The sequence below is a fragment of the Onychostoma macrolepis genome, chromosome 20 (genome assembly GCF_012432095.1).
Source record: "Onychostoma macrolepis isolate SWU-2019 chromosome 20, ASM1243209v1, whole genome shotgun sequence".
NCBI lineage: Eukaryota > Metazoa > Chordata > Actinopteri > Cypriniformes > Cyprinidae > Onychostoma > Onychostoma macrolepis.
Genome location: NC_081174.1, coordinates 22,225,522 through 22,244,863, shown reverse-complemented (window position 1 = coordinate 22,244,863; position 19,342 = coordinate 22,225,522). Strand labels below are relative to the sequence as shown.

Below are 19,342 nucleotides of genomic sequence, written 5' to 3'. Positions count from 1 at the left end.
TATTCAGATGTCAAATATGATTAAATAAGTTTAGTTCTGCCTGTAGATCACAGCAATAATGGCCACAGTAAGAGCTATAGTTCCTGCAGCACCACCGATCAGAACTCCCAGAATTCCTCCATCAATGTGCTGTTTCTCACAGGTGTCTCCTGTGTACACAATGGCCTGTCCAGAGACACACCTGCAGAAGGCATATAACTGTCATCATATAAGCCACACAAACACAAGCAATTTTTATTCTAAAACAACAAACTCCTTCAGCTGCTCATGTTGCCACAGTGGAATTGTTTGGCACAACTGGGACACACTTCTTAAACAACGAACTGTGGTTTTATTTTGAAATAAGCTCAGATAATGGTCAGATTTAGGTGCACTAACCTGCAAATTGCTTTCCCCTGATTTACAACACACGCTCCTCCATTACGGCAGGGGTTTGGCTGACATGGGTCGCTGATCGCTCGTGGCTGCCGGACTTTTGGTCTGTAATAGCTTTCTTCTACAGTTTGAGGGTCGCTTGAGAAGTCAGCTTTGATTGGAACTTCTGATTTTAAAAGATGTGCCAAATCTGGTTGTAAAAGAACACACTTTTAACAATTAACAAATACATTTATTGCAATAGCTGTATACATTGCTAATTATGGGGATGGGTGAAACAGTTTCACATGATATTCAGATTTTCTGGCATCTCCTTACAAAAAGATTCTCACCATCAAAATTAACAGTGATGATTAGGTCATCATTCTTGAGGAAGTCCCTCCTGCGGAGCTGCTCGTGTGAGATGAATGTGCCCCAACCAAATTCTGGACCTCTGTAGCAAAAGCAACTTTCGTCCCATTCTTCAAATGTAGATGGTTTAATCCACCGCGAGTCAGCATCTTGGTGAATAATTCAATAGGTCCCATCAATTCAGTCAGAAATCATTCATCCTTAAAGGATTAGTTCACTTCCAGAATAAAAGTTTCCTGATAATTTACTTACCCCCATGTCATCCAGGATGTTCATGTCCTTCTTTTTTCAGACGAAAAGAAATTAAGGTTTTTGAGGAAAACATTCCAGGATCTTTCTCCATATTGTGGACTTCAACAGGGAAGGTCCAACTAGCCCTGAAATGCGCGTACACGCATTATGTATGTTGGCAAGGTCATACGTGACAGGCAGAAGTGAACGTGCAAAGATTAAATCAAATGCCCTTTACAAAAAAAGGTAACACAACGATGTCTGACAATTTTGAAGTTGGAGGGGAAAATCCAAAGGAGTTCGGCCCTTTAAAGTGGCATTAAAACTGCAATTTGGACCTTCAACCCATTGGTCCCTGTTGAAGAAATCCTGGATTTATTTCCTTAAAAACCTTAATTTCTTTTAAACTGAAGAAAGAAAGACATGAACATCTTGGATGGCATGGGGGTGAGTAAATAATCAAAATAAATTTTTATTCTGGAAATATAGTTAAATATGATGGACGGACAGACGGACAGATAGATAGATAGATAGATAGATAGATAGATAGATAGATAGATAGATAGATAGATAGATAGATAGATAGATAGATAGATAGATCGACTCACCAGTGGTGAAGCTTCTGCTGTTAGACATTTGAAGAGTTGTGTCTGTATTTTGGTCCATAACCGTAATAGTAACTTGCCGATTCTCTGCAGGCCATTCTAATACTGCATCATTCTCACCAGTGAAGAAGTGAAACGTGATCCCAACAAACTCTTTGGATGAGTTTATCCTGCCGTTTGGATAAACATTAATTCCATAAGCGTAACCCTCAGAGTTGTAAAAACGGCAACTCTGAACTCTTTCACCATGTGGGACATTATTAAGGAGGTTGGTGAAGTTCTGGATCCTCCAGACAGCATTTGGGCACAATGTTTCAGTCAGAGTAATGTCATCTATTAAGATCCCTCCTGATGTTTTGTTGGAGCCAACAATACCCTGGAAGAAGTACCTGAACTTTTCCTCAACATTTAGAGAGACGTGTGCAATTTTCCATGACTCATCCCCATCCCCTGAAGAAAACAAGAAGATGCACTGTATTCGCTGAATGCACGGTATATAAGATACTATGTAACTTATACATAATAGTGTCCATAATGTGTTGGTGATATCAGAAGAGATATTTTATAACTGACCTATGATTGTATGAACTTTGCTGACTTTGCGAACATTTCCGGACCCATCATCTCTTCTGACCCAAATGATGAGCTGGTCACCAGGGTCTCCACTCATCCTGTAAAAGAACTCAAGGCACTGCTGATTCCTCCTGGGATAAAGAATCCGTGACTCCAACAAAGCACTGTGTCCCTCAACTTTGTTAGTGGTGTCAAACTTCATATAATAGCCTGCATCTGTAACAATAAATCATATTATGCAAAATGGCTTTTAATGGCTATAAAACATTTGGACTTAATATGCTGAATGTTGTTTCAAATTCTGCTTCTGTAAATATAAATAGGGAAACGATAACTAGTTTGCGGAGAATTTCAATTGCAAGAGTAACTTGAGACAGTCTTGGAAATGTCGGTTAGAGTAGAAAATTATTAGGCTACAAAAATCTGTTATATTTTACACCATGTAAGGTATTTTCCATCAAAAATATATGAATTTATAGTTGCCAGCTTAAAGTAATAATAAAAAATAAAAATAAAAAACGTATTGTTAAGCTCTGACAATGCTTTTTTTTCTTTAAACTACTGAAGTGTCACCTCTACATTTTCCTCCAAGTGTGTGGTCCTTTACATCTGCAGAGCTCAAAGTCTGGACCCAATCAGCATCATCCTCATCATACTGAATCATTCCACAAATGTTGATCTGCTCAAAGTCACATTGATCCAGAAGAGTGAGGGATGCAGCTGAAAAAAACCAAGGTGATATGACAATACTGCAAATATGGAATGTTTATGTTTTATTTGCTTTTTAGAAATGCACAAAATATGTTTGGTAGTTGTTGCATTTTCTAACTTACCACATTCATACATGCGATTCAGTCTTTCCAGATCAAGAGCACTGAAGTCTAAGCGCTGTCCTATTATATTATTGAAGGCAGGGATGGTGGTGGTTATGGTGGGAATATCAGGGTCCTTGTTGAAAGACAGAGGCCTGTAATGCATGATGGACTCATAATCATAGGGTGTGTTCAAGTCGGTTATAAAATCATCCTCATACTTATTGAAATTGTGTTCCTTTCCTGCACAAATGTAAAAAAAGAAAAATGGCATTACGTATTTTCCATCCTTCCTCTATAATTTTGCAATGCAATGCACAGATTTGCATGAGCTATAATGAGTATCCAGAATATGAAAAGAGAAATTATTATAATAGATGAAAATAACCTGGAATGATCTGATCCCACCAGATTTGGACATAGTCATCCCTGTCTGAACGAGACTGCTCATGGTAGAAACCCAGTGCATGGAGAAGTTCATGTTCTACGATGGCCTTGGTGTCACATCTGTCCCCTATAGAGACATTCTGCCCCGTCTTTAAATCTCCAACAAATGACCAACATCTGCAACCATTACAAAACAAAGAAATATGTAATATTAAAAATGTGACATTCTAACTTTCCTGACATATCAGACAGGCTAAATTTTGCTTACCCATCCAGCTTTGTGAAAGAAATATAGGTGCTTTCTCCTTCATAGGGCTTGAAGTCTACACAAGACTTAAGACGATACATTTCAAATGCTTGAAGGATCACTCCTTTGGCGTTAAGATCTAAACAAGTGACACTTAATGAATTTTCCCATCTTGGAAATTAGTTTGTTGATTTTGCATTTGCTGTAATAGAAAATAATCTCACCCAAACTATCTGTGAGGATGTATGGAATGGGAAACTCCCATCTTGCTTTTTCATCTAATATTGCATTTCTTCGTAGCTGGCAGATAAGAATTTATTCAAGGAATGATCAAAATAGTGATGATGAGATTGCGTAGTAAATACGATCAAATTAAAACAAAATACAGTAGAGATATGAACAATGGATTTTTGTTTTAAAAGGAAAGACTTACATCTCCAGCAATATCTCCTTCAAACAAATCTCTCTGGGAATCTGAATGTATAAATGAAACTTACATTTTATCTTACTGAACTGACAAATACAATGTATAATATGGATTTTAATGCATACAGTATACTCATATAAAGCATATAAAGTTTTTGGCAAACTGTTAGCTTTGCTAATTTTAGTATACAAATACATTATTACTGACCTAAATTGATTTCAAGAATGTCTTCCCGTAATTCACCTGCATCTGCATCCTCACCTAACATTTAATAAAGCATTAATATCTGTAAGAGTCTCTTAAAAAACTAGATAACATTTAACTTGAACATGATCATTAAAATGTCCAAAATATAGTACCATATTGAGTTGGAAGGGCATGCGCCTGCAAGGTAAACTGATTATAGTTTAGATTAATATATTTACATAGGCTGTGTTTTTTTTTTTTTTTTACCATAGTTCAAAATGCATTTTTAATTTAAAAAAATATTAATAATAATGAAGTTTGAAATACCTTGAGCATGAGAAATACTATGAAGGGAATGATTCTCCACACAGAATCCATGTTAACTCCAGGACAGATGAATAAAATCAGAGTTGGAGTAGAACTTTGATCCGAAAACCTGAGACAATTACCAGTGAAGTGAAACACGTGGGTGGTGGTAGTTAGTGGCCTGTCATGTGTATAGTGAAGTGTCTGTTTACTGCATGCATCAGCTCTTCTTTACCCTTTATCTCTCTCTCTTTTATCTTTTATATGTATCCTTCTTTATGACAACAGTATCAGGAGTTAAATCAGTCAGAATGGTTAGGGTTACATTGTTACAAAAGAGTCACTCATAGACCATATTTGAGCATCAGTGTTGTATTTAATAGGCCACAATAAAAAAAATGAATTTTATGAAAAAACACATTTGGAATGTAAATGAAATTAAAGCTGCAAGCAGCGATGAATGGGCCCTCGCACCCGGGCTCACCGCCGACCGGTGGCTTCAGGGAGACAGGGAACGGTGAGCAACATGCATTTAAAAAGGCAAATATAGAGGAATATGTCAAAGTTATTTATATGTGCCAAACCTGCTGCCAGCTGGTGGCGCTATGTCTATAACTGAATATTGGCATGTAGATGTCTTCAGGGCAGCACATTTATCAAACATATGAAGTTTGATGCAGATTGAACATAGTATGTTTGAGTTACTATAAAGCATGACATATCCTATTTGCAACAGGTGGCGCTATGATTATTACTGTATATTGGCCTTTAGGTGTCTTCAGGCCATGACTCTTACCAAACGTGAAGTTTGGTGCAGATTGGACATTGCATGTTTAAGGTAGTCTAAAACAAGCCATTTCCTGTTGCCAACAGGTGGCGCTATGCTTATAATGGGATATTGGCCTTAAGATGTGTTAAGACCAGGACTCTTATAAAACGTGTGAAGTTTGGGGCAGATAAGACATTGTATGCATGAGTTACAACAACTTCCTGTGTCATGGTATTAATAACATGCTTTAGTACTTAGTAAGTGTTGCTAGCATGTTTGACCATTATTCTAGCATGTTTAGCACACAATGGCATAATTTACAGTGTTGTTAAAAGTGCATCACTGTGTAAAACATGTAACTTCCTGTTGCCAGCAGGTGGCGCTATGACTATACCCGAATACGGGAATGTAGATGTGTTCAGGACAGGCCTCTTATCAAACTTGTTAAATTTTGGGCAGATTGAACACTGCATGTCTGAGTTACAGCAACTTCCTGTTTCACTGCATTACTAGCATGCTTTAGCACTTAGCTAAGTGTTGCTACCATGTTTTAGTATGATTGTAGCATGCTGCCAGCCTATTTATCACTCGTTGACACTTTTTAATATGCACCTAGGAGTCCATAACAGTGTTAAACATGTCACTTCCTGTTGCCAGCAGGTGGCGCTATGACTATATCTGAATATGAGCATGCAGATGTGTTCAGGACTCAACTCCTATGAAACGTGTGAAGTTTGGGGCAGATCGGACATTGCTTGCCTGAGTTACAGCAACTTCCTGTTTCATGGCGAAACATCAAACTTTGTCGGGCCCCCAGGGACACGCCCCTTGACGAAAACTCTAGATCTTCGCAATTTAATATCGCAAAGGCCTTATGATTACACTCAGCAAATTTGAAGACGATCCGATTAAAACTGTAGGAGGAGTTCGTCAAAGTACGAAGCCTGGAAATTGCAAAAACTGCACAAAAATTTAACCTTAAAAAAATCGCCTTTAAAGTTGTCCAAATGAAGTTCTTAGCAATGCATATTACTAATCAAACATTAAGTTTTGATACATTTACTGTAAGAAATTTACAAAATATCTTCATGGACCATGATCTTTACTTAATATCCTAATGATTTTTGGCATAAAAGAAAAATCTATAATTTTGACCCATACAATGTAGTTTTGGCTATTGCTACAAATATACCCCAGCGACTTAAGACTGGTTTTGTGGTCCAGGGTCACATTTATGAATCTTGGTTAATGATATGTTCAAAATTGACTACTACATTATTAATTAAAATTTCTGGTTAATGTACATCAGTTACTGTACCAAGAATTAACATAAATAATTATTTACTAACACAAAGAAATATAGTAAAACATATGTTGTTCATACTTAGTTTGTTAGTTTTGAATTAACTAGTGTTAAAAACTATATTATATAACTATACCATTTAGTATGAACAATAACTATATAACATTTATTAATATTAATTAATGTTAAGTTAAAAATGTATTAATACATTATTAAAATTTAAAGTTGTATCTTAACATTAGTTTATGTTCTGTGAATTAACATAAAATTAATATTTTAATGTTAGTATTAACTAACATTAAATAAGATTAATAAATGATTTTAAAATATATTGTTCCTTTTTTAGTTCATGTTAATTAATGTAATAACTTATGTTAACCAAAGAGACCTTAATGTAAACTGTTGCCAATACTTTTAATATTCTATAACTATTAAAAAAATATATATATATATATGTGTGTGTGTGTGTGTGTGTGTGTAAAAGAATACTGACAGTACAGAACATTTCAGCTGATTCTATGCATTATTTTTCACTCTGATACACAGACAGGCAGATATCAGGCAGCACATGAGAATTAAGTTTATGCCTCCATCAGGTGGCCATCCTTGGTATTACACTCTTCACCTTTAAACCAATTTCAGTGATATTTTTTATTGTTTTGTGGCCCCTGAGCATGATACTTTTTTGAAACTAAGCATGTTTCCTCAGAATGACTTGTTATATTTATGTAAAAAGTTTTGAAGTGTTTGGAAACTGCACTTTAAAGATATAAGAAAATTACTGCTATCTTTTTTACTGTTACTTTAATAAATCACCATTACCACACCGTTCCAGATATCCTAAATTGGAGGATATCGAGATATCAAAAATCCCTCTGCAATTTAGCATCCCCAATGTCTTGAGATCATGTTCACCGAGTTTGGTGGCAATCGGATGGAAGTCCTCAGAGGAGTATATCAAATTCCAGAGCATGCGCTTTCAAACAGCCCTAAATAGCCGACTTCCTGTTGGGCGGAGCCTATGACATGTAGCACTAAAGTTGTTCAGCTCAATGAGATCTATATCTGTACTCAGTTTCATATGAATACATGCAGGTATGTGTGAGCTATACATCAAGTTTTCAGACTGTTTCAGGGGGCGCTGTTGAGCCCCTGTGCCACGCCCAGGTCCCAGCCTCTGCGGCGTCCTAATGACCGCAGATTCCAACGTGTGTGCAAATTTTCAAGAGTTTTTGAGCACGTTAAGGCCCCCAAAAAGACCCGGATAGTCAAAAAAAAAAAAAAAATCCTCAGGAAAACAATAGGGCCCTGCGCCATTCTGGCTTGGACCCTAATAATAAACGTGAGCAATTCCAAGAGGGTCCTCGCACCTCGGTGCTCGGGCCCTAAATATGAGATGAAACAAATAAAGCAAAGTAAATTAAGCCATTACAACATTTTTTCTGTATTTAAATTAAATTAGTAGAACTGATTTGGAGTTTACCAGTTTCTGTTTAAAAAACAAAGGCTTATATGTAAATTGACTTTTTAATATTTGATCTGCAAATATAGATTTTAGCTGTACTGTGGGCCAAGATATGGAGATGAGTATAACATCAGCCTTGAAACATAGGTGAATACAGTCATATCATATCAGGGTGTTTTCAGATAAGATTAAGATATTATCATTATAGATAGGATGTTTTTATAGTACAATGACCTCTTGTATGTCAAAAGATCAAGGGAATTTTGATTTCTCAGTTCATGACCCCTTTAACATTATAGAGATACATAACAGGTTCAACTGCATGTAGGTATATCATCTTTCAATTTAGATATCAGTACAATATGTAACAACACATTCATTGTTCACTGCATTAAAATGGCTTTATTGAGAATGTTTAAAAACAGAGTGAGTATATCAAACACAGTTTTGTATCACTGTATGACTATCATGCTTCCATTTTAAATTATGTTCCCCACAATGCACACAGCTTTCTCTCTTCAGACTTTTCCAAATTTGGCACCTGTTTCACAAGAGAAAAAAAAAAGTAAATACTCTCATACAATTTCATAAATGGATATACTGTATGTCATTTATCAAAAAAGTGATTATTTCCTAATTAATTATTGGTAGATTAATAGGTGTGTTAGTTAAACCAACAAGTACTTAATTATGTGAGTCATTTAAAGAATAAAACTGCTATATTTACCGATAACTGAGCACACTTACAGACTTATTGGCCTCAAACCTTTGGTGCAACTGGAACTTCGCTGTTTATCAGGCTTGTTAAGTCTTCAAAGAGACACATAAAACCAAACCATTAGACAATAACAGTATTAATCACAGAATGCGTCAGTCAATATAACATACCCTCAAAGTCAACAAAGATGATGAGGTCATCGTTTTTCAGGTAATTCCGTCTACGCAAGTCGTAGTGTTTTATGAAACTTCTCCATCCCATTGAATCTCCTCGATAATACTGGCAACTTGGGTCAAAGGTCCCAACATTTCTTGGATTGTCCCATATTAGTTTGTCTCCATTGACTAGGGAACAGGAAGACAAAAAGAATGTATGCTTTTTTTTTTTGTTTACTTCAGTCACAATACAGGTCTTCATAACCATCAGGACATACCTGTGCTCATGTCAGTGGTGAGGCTACGAGCAGAGGACATCCTCAGCTTGATGTCTGGATCCTGGTCCATCACCACTATGGTGGCCTGGCGGTTCACAGCAGGCCACTGCATCACAATGTCATTGTCACCACTGGCCAGATAGAAGTACAGACCAGTGTAGTCGCCCGTGTAATCAGAGTAACCAGACAGTGGTCGGACTTGAACGCCAAAACCGTAACCCTCAGGGCTGTAGAAACGAGGGCTGTTCAGCACGGTGTTGTAGTCGGCTGTTTCCAGGATGCTTGAGAAGTTCTGGATGCGCCAGACAGCGGCAGGGCAGTGCGTCTCTGTTAGACTGATGTCATCGATGAATATGCCTCCTTCAGAGTTAGGGGGGTCTCCTCTTACTCCCTGGAATGCATAGCGGAACTTTGCCCCTATTTGCACAGGCACATGAGCAATCTTCCATGTTGTGTCTTCATCAGCTGGGGGAGGAAAACCTTTCGTTATCACCACGTTTTACATAAGGGATAATAAATGACTGAGTATGTATTTTGACTGTTATATGGCTACACAATAAATAAATAAATCCATGGACATGCAGCCAAGTAGTATGTCCACATTCATAGTATTCATAAAACAGTAGGCGAAAATATTCAGATGACTGACTATTAACTACATTTAAACTAAATGTCCCTAGTATTCAGTTTGCAATTTCAGACGCAGCTTTATTGGAAAGAACATTTTCAAAATCTAAAGAATCTCTTTTCACTATGAAGTTTCCTGGATGCTAAAGGTTCTTCATGGAACCACAGATGCCAATAAAGAACCCTTATTTTTAAGAGTGCAGGCGACAAGTAGTTCAAAAAGGAAAACAATTACCCCAGATTGTGTGGAGTTTCTTTAATTTACGCACGGTTCCTGTTCCGTCATCCATCTTGGCCCAAATTACTAGCCTGTCCTTTACACTCCCTGTCATTTTGTAGAAAAACTGGAGGCATTGTATCTTTCTCTTAGGATACAGGATGCGGGACTCGAGGAGAGCAGATTGCTCTGCATTTCCAGTGGAGGTGTCAAAGTGCATAGTATATCCTAAATCTAAAAATCAAAAGGCAAAAATGTTATTTAAACTGGTCAAACCGTAGCCACTTTGGAATATCTACATTACAGGTGATTGAGATTTGTAACCTCTGCATTGTCCACTGAGTGTATGATCCTCGGCGCCAGGAGAGCTTTTGAGATGGACCCAATCAGCATCGTCAGACGAACTCTGTATCATCCCACAAATGTTTGTGTTCTCAAAAGTGCATTGGTCCAGCAGGGTAAGAGAAGAGGCTGAAGAAAAGCAGAAATTAAATAAATAAATTGTGTTTATCTATAAATATGTTTTATTAACATATTTACATCATATTATATTAACATACAGCAGTTGTACATTCGATTCAGTCTGACAATATCCATCTCACTAAAATCCAGGTATTGCCCTATGATGTTGAAGAACTCTGGGATGTTGGTGGTGATGGTAGGAATATTGGGGTCTTTGTTGAAAGCAAATGGACGGTAATGCATGACAGATTCATAGTCATACGGAGTATTTAGATCTGTGACAAAACTATCATCATATTTGTTGAAGTTATGCTCCATGCCTAAAAAAAACAAAACACCATGTGATATATAAAAGGCACATGCAAAATTGTAAGATTAAGTGATGAACATTAAACTACACAGCAAATGACACACTAACCTTCAGTGACCTGATCTAGCCAGATCTTCACATAGTCATCTCGGTCCTGGCGAGACTGAGTATGGTAAAAGCCCAGGGCATGCAGCAGTTCATGCTCAATCACGGCTTTATGATCACAACCCGACCCCAGAGAAAGCACCTGTCCAGTCTGTAGATCTCCGACATAAGACCAACACCTGCCAGCAATTGCAATACCTGTTAGTGCGATTTGTTTTATAAGATGACTGGTGTTTTCTGATGGCTGAATTCCCTAAGCAGCAGCATTATTTGAAGGCTATGGTTAGTTTAGCAAAATGTATTATTTAGCAAAACTCATGTGCACACTTACTATCAGGCCCAGATGAACTGACCTGATTTCGGGGCAAAATTCTGTGCGAACCTGCTTATGCTCAACATAAGCAACATATGCTGGACTGGTGTTTTAACCAAAATAGTTTTTGCAGTGTTTGGCTTCACACATACCCATCTCTCTTCTCAAATTTGATGAATGTCTTCTCACCCTCGTAGGGTTTGAAATCGACACAGGACTTTAGACGGTACATTTCAAATGCTTGATAAACAGCACCTTTTGCATTAAGGTCTGTAAAAAGAAAGTAATTTATCCATGAAGAAAATCATCATAATAAAAACATAAACGTGTCAGTTTTTGTACTAGATTTGGTAAGCAACTGAAAACCACCTACCCAGGCTGTCAGACAGAATGTATGGAATAGGGAACTTCCATCTGTATCTTGTGTCAATAAGACCAACGCGACCAGGCTGTAAAGAGATATAGGACATTTCTAAAGTTGACAACTGATACTGAAATATCATTAAGAGGATTTCTGCATATATATATATATATATATATATATATATATATATATATATATATATATATATATAATAACAGTGATTGTGCACTTACAGGTATGGCAATGTCTCCCTCAATCAGCTTGGTTTTGCTCCTGATAAACAATTTAAAGGTGAAATTTTAGTGATGTGACAATGAAATTGCACAATATTTTGTAAATTAATCCAAACTTTAAGTATTTCTTTGAATATACAGTAGCGTTAAAATTAACTTTGTTGCCTATGTTTTGTAATGTAAAACATAAAATTTGCTTTAGATTACCAAGATTGATGAAAGGGTTGAAATTGGGTTCATCTTCAACCTCTGTAGAAGAAACAGTGTTATCTATTTAGATCAATTGAATAAAAATGTATTATTTACCGTAATTGATTAAAATCATAAATCTTACCATGAATGCGAGTTGAAACTGGAATCTGAAAGTCATGGAAGGAATAGTCAAGTCAAGTCACTTTTATATAGCGCTTTATACAATACAGACTGTGTCAAAGCAGCTTTACAGTGTTAAACAGGAAAAACGTGTACTGATAATGCAAAAGGACAATAGTAAACAGTACTTTTTTCAGAATAGGGTTAAATTAATTTAGAGATATCAGTTAGTGGGTACCAAAGCCTGTGTAAGTATCATATTATCAAGACTAAATTATAAATACAGCAAATCATTCACTCACAGCATGAAGTGCTGCAGCCAGCACTGTAAAGATGAGTAGCCTCGGTAAAAGCATCCTGTCAATATGTGGGGTATAAGAAATTGTCATCGCTTAAATGATATAAAGAGAACTTTAACCTTTGACCATGTTTATTGGAGGAATGGCTTTGAAGTGACAGTTTTGTTATAACCCAAGGAACACGTGCCTCCCATAATGCATTGTTAACTTATATGCAGCCCAACATGTTAAATAACAGCTCAAGCAATCCATATTCTAGTAAATGTTTCTAATTAGGATGTAGCCTACTGAATGAAAACAAAAAGAACTGGCGGGCTACTTAGAAAGTGCAGAAAACAGAAATCATGTTAGATAAATCAAAATGATAGCCAATTCAGTGCTAAAATTGCAGCAAAACATTGAGAACACAATATTGTTAAAAGCAAAATGAGTGTATTTAAATGCATTCAAATAACACATGATGTATACAGTAGTTTCATAAAAGGAGTTGTATGTCTTTTGATTCATCAAAAGCGACTCAAAAGTGTTCAAATTCAGTTAAGAAGAGATTCATTCAAATTTGTTAACTTGCCCTGATTGACTCAACTGAATCATTACAAAACAAAGAGTCGTTCACAGCCTAAGTCCTTTATAGTTATTAAAGTTCTTTATTATTATTATTATTAAACTTTCAAAGAACATACAATGCATAGACGTCAGATCTTACTACATGAAAAACGTGTTAAATTCTATGAATTATTTCTTTCATTAAAAGAGATGTTATAGGCTACACTTCTTACAGTAGCCTAATTGAATTCAGAGAGTCATAAAATATTTTCATTGTTCGCGAAAATCTTCTCGTTTTGGTGTATCCAAATAATTAGTGTTGTTATATGTTTCCTTGATTTTGTTTATGTTCTATATACATATATATTTGTAGTATCCAAAAATGTATGTTATACTCATTTTATATATGTATGAAAGATATATATATATATATATATATATATATATATATATATATATTTTTTTTTTACTGGTGTTTTGTTAGATATTGGACATCTTTCAACAATACAGACTGAGTAGGCTAATAATGTTTCTCAGAATTAGTCATTAACAGTAGCCTACCTACTAGATGCTCTTTTCCAGAAACTGTGTTTTTGTAATTTACATGCTATATTTGAATCTGTTGTTTTGCTGTATTTGTTCTAAAGATTTGAAAACCATGTCTATTTTTAACCACAACATTTGACTGGTCAAAATAGCCTGACCTATAGTCATTAGGACAACATATGACACAATGGTTGAGTGACATAATGGATAAGTCTATTTGACCATAAACACCAGTTCGGGAGGATGTAGGTTTCCTGCATAATATTTGTGCCTATACTCTGATTCTTTACTCTTTTACTCTTTCTTCTGCTTCTCCCCTCTATATGAATTCTGCATATAGCTACTTTTGAGCTTTTCATCTGATATTCACTACTTCATCCCTTAGATCATTTGGAATAGCCTACTCTGCTTTAGTACAAATGATTGAATAAGATCTTCATTTTGTTTAAACTTACTTCCTATTATCATTTTCACATTGTATCACCAAGTTGTACATTTATTATTCCTTGTTTTAAAATTGATCTCTCTGTCATTACTCTTCTGCCTGGCCCTGGATCTCACTTGATCACGTTTGTTTAGGTAGTTCATTGAACAAGATTCTTAACTGAACCGAACTAATCTGTTCAGTGAAGGGGGCGTGTTCGTTCAGAAAGCCCAACAAATGAAATGCTGCTTCACAGCCCGCACTCGAATGCTATTGGCTCGCGCTACAGTCCGTCATTAAAGGAACGAAAGTAGGTATGTGTTTTCAATACGAATCGTTCTTTCGACGAATCATTCACTTAGCAGATTTGTTTCACAAAACGACTTTCACACAGAAAAGTCAACACATTTTCCACACTGATCCAAATTGAGCAGGATCTGTGAGAGTGGCATATGTATGGAGTCACGGTGAGGATGAGGCTCCGCCTGCTCAGCAAGGTCTTCAACTGACACTTTATGTAGTCCTGTTACTGTCGATGTATTCTGTCGGCAGACTTGTTCAGCTGACTCTGGTCAAGAAGATATATGAATGGTCAAAGTCAACGTCGGGTAAGTCATGAGAAATGAGTTTTTTAAAAAGTTGTTCGACGCCTTGCCATAGCAGTGGCTATAGTCTGCTAGTTGTAAACAAGTCGGTCGTTGTCACTGGTTTCGCTATTATTCACTTCCTATCTTGGTCACTGATTTCCATAAATTGTCAGACCATTGTTTTACCTGCCTTTGTGTTTATGTGAACCATAACAGTGTGGGCAGTTATTATTACACTCACGAGCACGATGAGCTCACATGAGCTACTTCTCTAATAAGCTGTATTCATTTGACTAATAAGCCAAAATGTGGCTATTAACAATCGCTGAGTTAACTAAAAGGCTCCAAGAACCGTGCCAGCTGAGAGAGTCAACAAACTTATTTGAAAAGGTCATGACACGTCATGCTCTGATATGATAATGTGGTTATCTTGTTTGTCAGGTTTAAAGTTTACTCCGAAGTGGAACTGGTTGGCTGTTTTCACAATGGGTAATTCAAGCGGGCACAACAACACTATGAGTATCCCGCCAGGAAAAGGACCCCACCAGGTGGGATGCACAGACCTGATGGTGGGCCACACAGTCCATGTAAGTGTGCACTTGAATTGTGTGTACTCAAATTGTCTGTGTGCCATCAGCAGATTTAAAAAATGTATTTATATTTCTTCAAGGGTACGTTCTTGAGACTCTACTATCCGTGCCAAGCATCCGAGAATCCTCAGCTGCCAGACTGGGTCCCGTGCAGGGAGTATTTTAACGGCCTCGCAGACTTTATGAAGATTAACAGAGCACTCAGTGAAAGAATTTTTAACTACCTCTTTGGTAAGCATTTTTGGTTATTGAGCACTGAGCTCTTTGAAAATGTCACCCAACCATGCCACTTCCTCAGCACATCTGTCACTTTGAGATGTGGTTGAAACATTGGTTGCCACTGTTGTCATGCTATGGACATTTCTGTATATTTGTTTGCATTAGGGTCTTGTAAAATCCCAGCAGCCTGGAATGCGTCATTTAAACCGGATGGGAAATATCCTGTTATTATTTTCTCTCATGGACTGGGAGCTTTCAGGTGTGGCTGATTTGAAGTTACAGGCATAAACGTGATCTCAATCCTTGATTCAGTGTTTTACAATGCCACTGTGTTTTTGTGTGTTGTATTTTCAGGACATTGTATTCGGCCATATGTATTGAATTGGCGTCACAGGGGTTCATTGTTGCAGCCGTGGAGCACAGGTGCTTGCTTTCAGTTGGAATATATTAGCTGTAAAAGCTTTTTTTGTCTTTGCAACTGGACCAGTATGTTGAGATAAGAGATAGGCACTAACCGCAAACTGACACGATTACAACTGCTGTTCAGTAACACTCCTTGCCCCACGTCAGTAAAAGGTTTTGTATGTTGTAATAGTCAAAGTGTGTGAGAAGAATGCAAACAATAGTATGAACTAGGTCATCACATTCTTAACAGTGTTTACCAGTGAACTGACACATAACACAGGAGTGGTGAAACACTGCCTTTCAGACTATAAAACTAGGATCTCAGTTCAACTGGCGTTAAAATGAATTCAAAATGGAACATTGGAAATACTTCATTCATAGTGTTTTTTTAGAAGTTTATAAGTAATAAGGTAACTAATTTTTTTATAAATGCAGTAATTACTATGGAACCATTTCATATTTCCAGGGTCCTCAGAAGTTGTCATAGTTGAGTAAACTTCAGTAGAGGTGAACGGAAACTGCAAATATATTTTTTGCAATCTCGTTTTTTTCCCAGTGCCAAAAAACCCCCCAAAACAAAACATTTTTCACGACAACAGCGTTTTCATTATTTCCCAAAAAAGGGGGAAAAAAATCAAAAGAGTGAAAAATGTCAAATTCGCAGTCATTTGTTTGTATTTGAAACACTCTTGCATCAGTGTTAACTTTAACTAGTTTTATGTAATGTAATGACAAGGCAAGAAAACAGAGTATAGTGTTATAAATGTACATTTAAATGTAAAAAACAAAAAAATGAAAGAGTAAAAAAATTTTTACTGACTGTGAATTGTGAACTGACATCACAGTCTGTGAAAAGTGTCCATTAACTAGAAATTTGATTTTGCATCCATAAAACATCATACATCCTCACTCTTGTTAAAAATCTCAAGATCACTTATGTGTTGTATTTTGTCTGGTGCGTTCTTCTTTCACTAAATCGTCTTTTTAATTTCAGGGATGAATCTGCTTCTGCAACTTTTTACTTCAGAGAGCATACTGAGCCAGGAACAAAAAAGCAACCGTCATGTGACATAGCCAAGCCTGTGTCTGATAACCTGGAGGAGGTTTGGATGTACTACAGGCCGTTGAAACCGGGCGAGAATGAGTTTCCTCTAAGAAACAAGCAAGTGAGAAAATCACCTTACTCGTTACTCATCTGTTATCCAAAACATAGTCTTCCTATGCTAGTCACTCCCAGCACCTTTTCTGATATTTGTGTCCTGGTTAATGCACCATTGAAGGAACTGTCTGTGCTCCATGCAAACGAATCAAATTTCCTTTGTTTCAGGTAAAGCAAAGAGCAGATGAATGCATCAGAGCCTTAGATATTCTCTTTGCCATCAATTCAGGAAAGTCTGTGGAGAACGTCTTACAGTGTGACTTTGATTTGTCAACAATGGAGGTGAATATTACAATAAGTTTAAACCGATTAATTTAGTTAAAATTGAGAACTGCTCAATCCTGTTCTGCGGAGTGCTGATGACAATGAGCCTTCCTGCATTTCAGAACTCCATGGACTTGTGTAGAATAGCGATTATGGGGCATTCCTTCGGAGGCGCAACGGTGATCGAATGTTTGTGCAAGGATGTCAAATTCAAGTATGTTTTGAGCTGATTAGGATGCCCCGTACATATCATGACAACTATGAGTTACGAGATCTTGTGGGTAGATAATAAATGTTTATCAAGCTGTCAGAGAAATGATGCTCTCAGTGCGGTTGGCCTTTACTTTATCCTTTATTCTTGTCTGTGAAAACCTCTGCAAGTTTCCTGTTTTTTTTTTTAGATGCATTTTCATACATACTGGCATGCTACTTGAAATCTTGTCATGCACTCTAAATAGCGTAGAGAGAGTTATTTAAGAAAAACCTTAGCACTATATTTTTAGCATGATTTTTCAGGAACAAATTAAACTAGCCAAGAAAGACACATTCACTTGCTAAACTAATTACAGTAGCATGTTGGTAGCACCATGTAGTTTGCAAGAAGAGATTAAAAACAAAATAATCATCCTGGCATCAATGTTGCTTCCTAGGTGTGGTGTGGCATTGGACACCTGGATGTTTCCTCTGGACGAGGAGATCTTCCCAGGAGTGAAGCAGCCAATCTTTTTTATAAACTCTGAAAAATTTCAGTGGATTGGAAATATCATTCGTATGAAGAAGCTGGACTCTGCTATCTTTCCTAGAAAAATGATAACCATCAAGTCTGTATTTTTATTTTTTTCCAAGTCAAGTTGTAATTCAGTCTGAAAAATGTGCTTCATTTAATTGTGCTGTACTATTTTTGGCAGAGGGACGGTCCATCAGAGCTTCCCAGATTTCACATTTCTTACTGGGAACTGGATTGGAAGGCTCATGAAGCTAAAAGGAGAGATTGATCCACACATAGCCTTGGATCTTTCCAACAAAGCAACTTTGGCTTTTCTCCAACGCCACTTAAGTGAGTTATTTGCCTTTTTGGGTTTGTGTGCTCCAGATCACTTTCTATTGATTTTTTTTTTTATTGATTTTTTTTTATCTACACTTAAAAGGTTTGTGGTCAAGTTTTTAATTTATTTATTTATTTTTAACAAGGATGAATCTAATTAATCAAACATTAAAGACAGTTATGTTACAGAAAATTTAATTTCAAAGCAAATGCTGTTCTTTTGAACACAAATTATTACTTTTATTTTTTTGCAATATCTAACATATCTCATTATTTTCTAGATATGGACAGAGACTTTAATCAGTGGGATCCTTTGATTGATGGAAAAGATGACAACTTGATTCCAGGAACCAACATTACTATACCACAGTCATCTATTTAATGAGTATCATGAAATGTGTATCAGTACAATGATTTTGTAATCTTGAAAATGCACATGGAACGAATGGAGTCAGAAGGTTACATGTTTGAGAAAGGGCCAATCTAGCATTATGTTTTTGAAATTTCATAAAAGAGACAAAATTTTGGACTGCTGTGTATGAGTGCGATTGAATTTGCACTATGGATTAGACGGTGATCTGATGTAAATTACATTTAGTATTTTTTAAACAGGACAAAACTACACAATCTATACAAGATGACATATGAAAGGTACTACTTGCTAACAGCCACATATTTGCAAAACAGTGCAATAGACTTTTTTTTTAAACACTTCACCGTCCTTTGTTGTGCCTTAATGTTTTTACAGTTATAGAAAGTGGGTTTTTATATCAATGCAATGTTTTTAATAAATCTGTGACTGATGTTACAAGGGGAGTTAGTAGACAACCACTTGGAAATATGAAATACCATACTGTGAAATCTATTCGTCATAGCCTGCTTGTTTCACCCTAACAATTTTAACATCTGGAAAGTATAAAGTAACCTCAGTTTTCTCTGAATCTGTAACTAAAACCTGTAACTTGATTTATAAGTAAATAGAATCAGTTTTACACTACTAATTTCCGGTCAATGAAAAACTCTATGATTTCCATTAAAGCCACAAAAATGCAGTTGTTGTATATGGGATTTGTTTATTAAACAGAATATCTGACCTTTGGTATTTGTTCCCTTCCCCCCCCCCATAC

General features: G+C 36.4%; 3 protein-coding genes across 3 annotated transcripts; 1 reads left to right on the top strand and 2 right to left on the bottom strand.

The window, feature by feature from the left end:
- Window positions 1-13: 13 nt before the first annotated feature.
- On the bottom strand, window positions 14-4,572 carry mep1a.2 (meprin A, alpha (PABA peptide hydrolase), tandem duplicate 2). The gene is made up of 14 exons (XM_058755884.1): window positions 4,522-4,572; window positions 4,368-4,392; window positions 4,216-4,269; window positions 4,015-4,055; window positions 3,806-3,881; window positions 3,603-3,720; window positions 3,336-3,511; window positions 2,969-3,190; window positions 2,709-2,855; window positions 2,136-2,351; window positions 1,566-2,012; window positions 708-875; window positions 379-565; window positions 14-181 (listed from the first exon to the last, which is right to left on the bottom strand). The coding sequence occupies exons 1-14, from the start codon at window positions 4,570-4,572 to the stop codon at window positions 31-33; spliced, it is 2,079 nt and encodes a 692-aa protein (XP_058611867.1). The 3' UTR covers window positions 14-30.
- Window positions 4,573-8,441: 3,869 nt separating this feature from the next.
- On the bottom strand, window positions 8,442-12,487 carry mep1a.1 (meprin A, alpha (PABA peptide hydrolase), tandem duplicate 1). The gene is made up of 14 exons (XM_058756352.1): window positions 12,434-12,487; window positions 12,154-12,178; window positions 12,017-12,068; window positions 11,820-11,859; window positions 11,596-11,671; window positions 11,375-11,492; window positions 10,913-11,088; window positions 10,593-10,814; window positions 10,357-10,503; window positions 10,051-10,266; window positions 9,189-9,653; window positions 8,926-9,099; window positions 8,765-8,847; window positions 8,442-8,578 (listed from the first exon to the last, which is right to left on the bottom strand). The coding sequence occupies exons 1-13, from the start codon at window positions 12,485-12,487 to the stop codon at window positions 8,798-8,800; spliced, it is 1,815 nt and encodes a 604-aa protein (XP_058612335.1). The 3' UTR covers window positions 8,442-8,578; window positions 8,765-8,797.
- A 1,778-nt stretch (window positions 12,488-14,265) lies between these two features.
- pla2g7 (phospholipase A2, group VII (platelet-activating factor acetylhydrolase, plasma)) lies at window positions 14,266-19,267 on the top strand. Its single transcript, XM_058755008.1, has 11 exons — window positions 14,266-14,554; window positions 14,975-15,120; window positions 15,204-15,354; window positions 15,508-15,601; window positions 15,697-15,765; window positions 16,742-16,913; window positions 17,075-17,188; window positions 17,293-17,384; window positions 17,821-17,991; window positions 18,079-18,227; window positions 18,497-19,267. Exons 1-11 carry the CDS (start codon window positions 14,482-14,484, stop codon window positions 18,595-18,597), a joined length of 1,332 nt encoding a protein of 443 aa, XP_058610991.1. The 5' UTR covers window positions 14,266-14,481; the 3' UTR covers window positions 18,598-19,267.
- The last annotated feature ends 75 nt before the right edge of the window (window positions 19,268-19,342 follow it).